This window comes from Dipodomys ordii, unplaced genomic scaffold (assembly GCF_000151885.1).
Source record: "Dipodomys ordii isolate 6190 unplaced genomic scaffold, Dord_2.0 Scaffold2139, whole genome shotgun sequence".
Lineage (NCBI taxonomy): Eukaryota > Metazoa > Chordata > Mammalia > Rodentia > Heteromyidae > Dipodomys > Dipodomys ordii.
The window spans coordinates 1,863-3,474 of record NW_012269355.1 but is presented as its reverse complement, the minus strand read 5'-3'; the positions used below and the strand labels follow the sequence as shown (position 1 = coordinate 3,474).

Below are 1,612 nucleotides of genomic sequence, written 5' to 3'. Positions count from 1 at the left end.
GCTAGCACTCTACCACTTGAGCCACAGCGCCACTTCTGGCTTTTTTCTTTTTGCTTATGTGGTGCTGAGGAATCAAACCCAGGGCCTCATGCATGCAAGACAGGAGCTCTACCACTGAGCCATCTTCCCAGCCCTCTATTAATACTTCTTAAGAGCTTACAAACTTTATTAGGGTATGTAAGGCTTCTTTATGACTATATTTTTATTAGTTAATTCAGATACTGGGTAATTTCATTGCTTCCTACATCTTCACCAAAAGCAAACATCCTCAGAAATGTGAAGCCAGGTTTAAATCAAATCTGCTTTGCTCTTGCTCCCACTTGGGCAGTCAGATGTAGAAAAAGAATCATATGGCCAAACAGCAAAACATAATGAAAACCCCAAGCATAAGCAACAACCTCCATCATCAGCATAGAACTGTTGTAATTTTGATTCAGTCTTTAAATCCTACCCTTCAACAACTAGTCTGGGTTTTATAACATTTCCCTTGTCTGAGACCTTCCAGTATCTCTGAGCAAGTTAAAAACCTTTTGGTAAGTATCCAGAATATCCTGAGCACTGGGTCTTTCTGCAGGAGTCTGGCTCTTACAAGCCTTGTGAATATCAAACAAATGGAATCGAACCATATCACTGCCTTCAACATGACCCAAAAGGAAACTGGAGACATCTGGAATCTTCCAGATGTCAACCTTCTCATCATAGGAAGGCATAAGCTCGTCATGAAAAGGTGTGTCCTTTCCATAGGGCCACAGCTGCTCTGGAGCCACAAAATCCCCATGAAGCTCCCTGTGGCCACACTTCACAAACATCTTAGAGCTGTGGTTCACCAGAGGCAAGGCATCCAAGTCATTTGCCACAATGCTCAAGTTACTTGTAAGCAGATACTGGGACAATGTCTTGGGCAAGTCATTAGAATCACACATAACCAGTGTGCCCAGAGGGCTGTGGTGTAGGTAGTTAATGATACTGACATACCCTATAGCCAACTGCAGCCTGTGCTGCCACGTGTTCACATTTTGGTACTTTGAGAGGGTTAGTGTTTCTTCCAGGTTTCTCAAAGAACCCAAGGGGTGATATTCAGTAAGGATACTGTTGTCATCCTCACAATAGCCAACCAGTGTGACAATGTGTTTACTTTGTAGAGATTTCAGCATTTGAAGTCCATGGAGAAAATCATCTTTCATTTCCAAACTCTTCAGCCGTGAGAGAGCAACTTTGCGTTCCTTCCACTCAGACAGAAAGACCTGACACAAAGACACAGAAACATCAAATTGAAACTTTTCCTAAAGCAGAATGGGAAACAAATACATTCTAAGGGACAGGTGTGGTACTGAAGACACAGAAGCCAATGAAACACAAAGCCACTCTCTGCTGTCACAGAGTTGTATTTGGTCTAAATGTAAAGACTCACTTGTAAATAAACAGAAACATTTAGCAAAGTAAGCACTCACATTAATGAATAAGATTTTAGGGCAGAAGAGAGCAGAAGAAAATGCCTCTGGTCTGGATGCTGGGAGCCATCCAGTAGGAGAGGCTGTTAAATTGCTCTTGGTTGATGATCTTAGAGGATAATCAGAAATAGCAACACAGATGTTGAGTATGGGGAGGGCAA

The 1,612-nt window shown here is 42.2% G+C and overlaps 1 protein-coding gene across 1 annotated transcript; it reads right to left on the bottom strand.

The window, feature by feature from the left end:
- Nucleotides 1-71: 71 nt before the first annotated feature.
- On the bottom strand, nucleotides 72-1,283 carry Pomk (protein-O-mannose kinase; the record flags this gene model as incomplete). Its single annotated transcript, XM_013036954.1, has 1 exon — nucleotides 72-1,283. A coding segment is annotated over one exon (810 nt), but the record flags the coding sequence as incomplete, so codon positions are not given.
- Nucleotides 1,284-1,612: the final 329 nt, after the last annotated feature.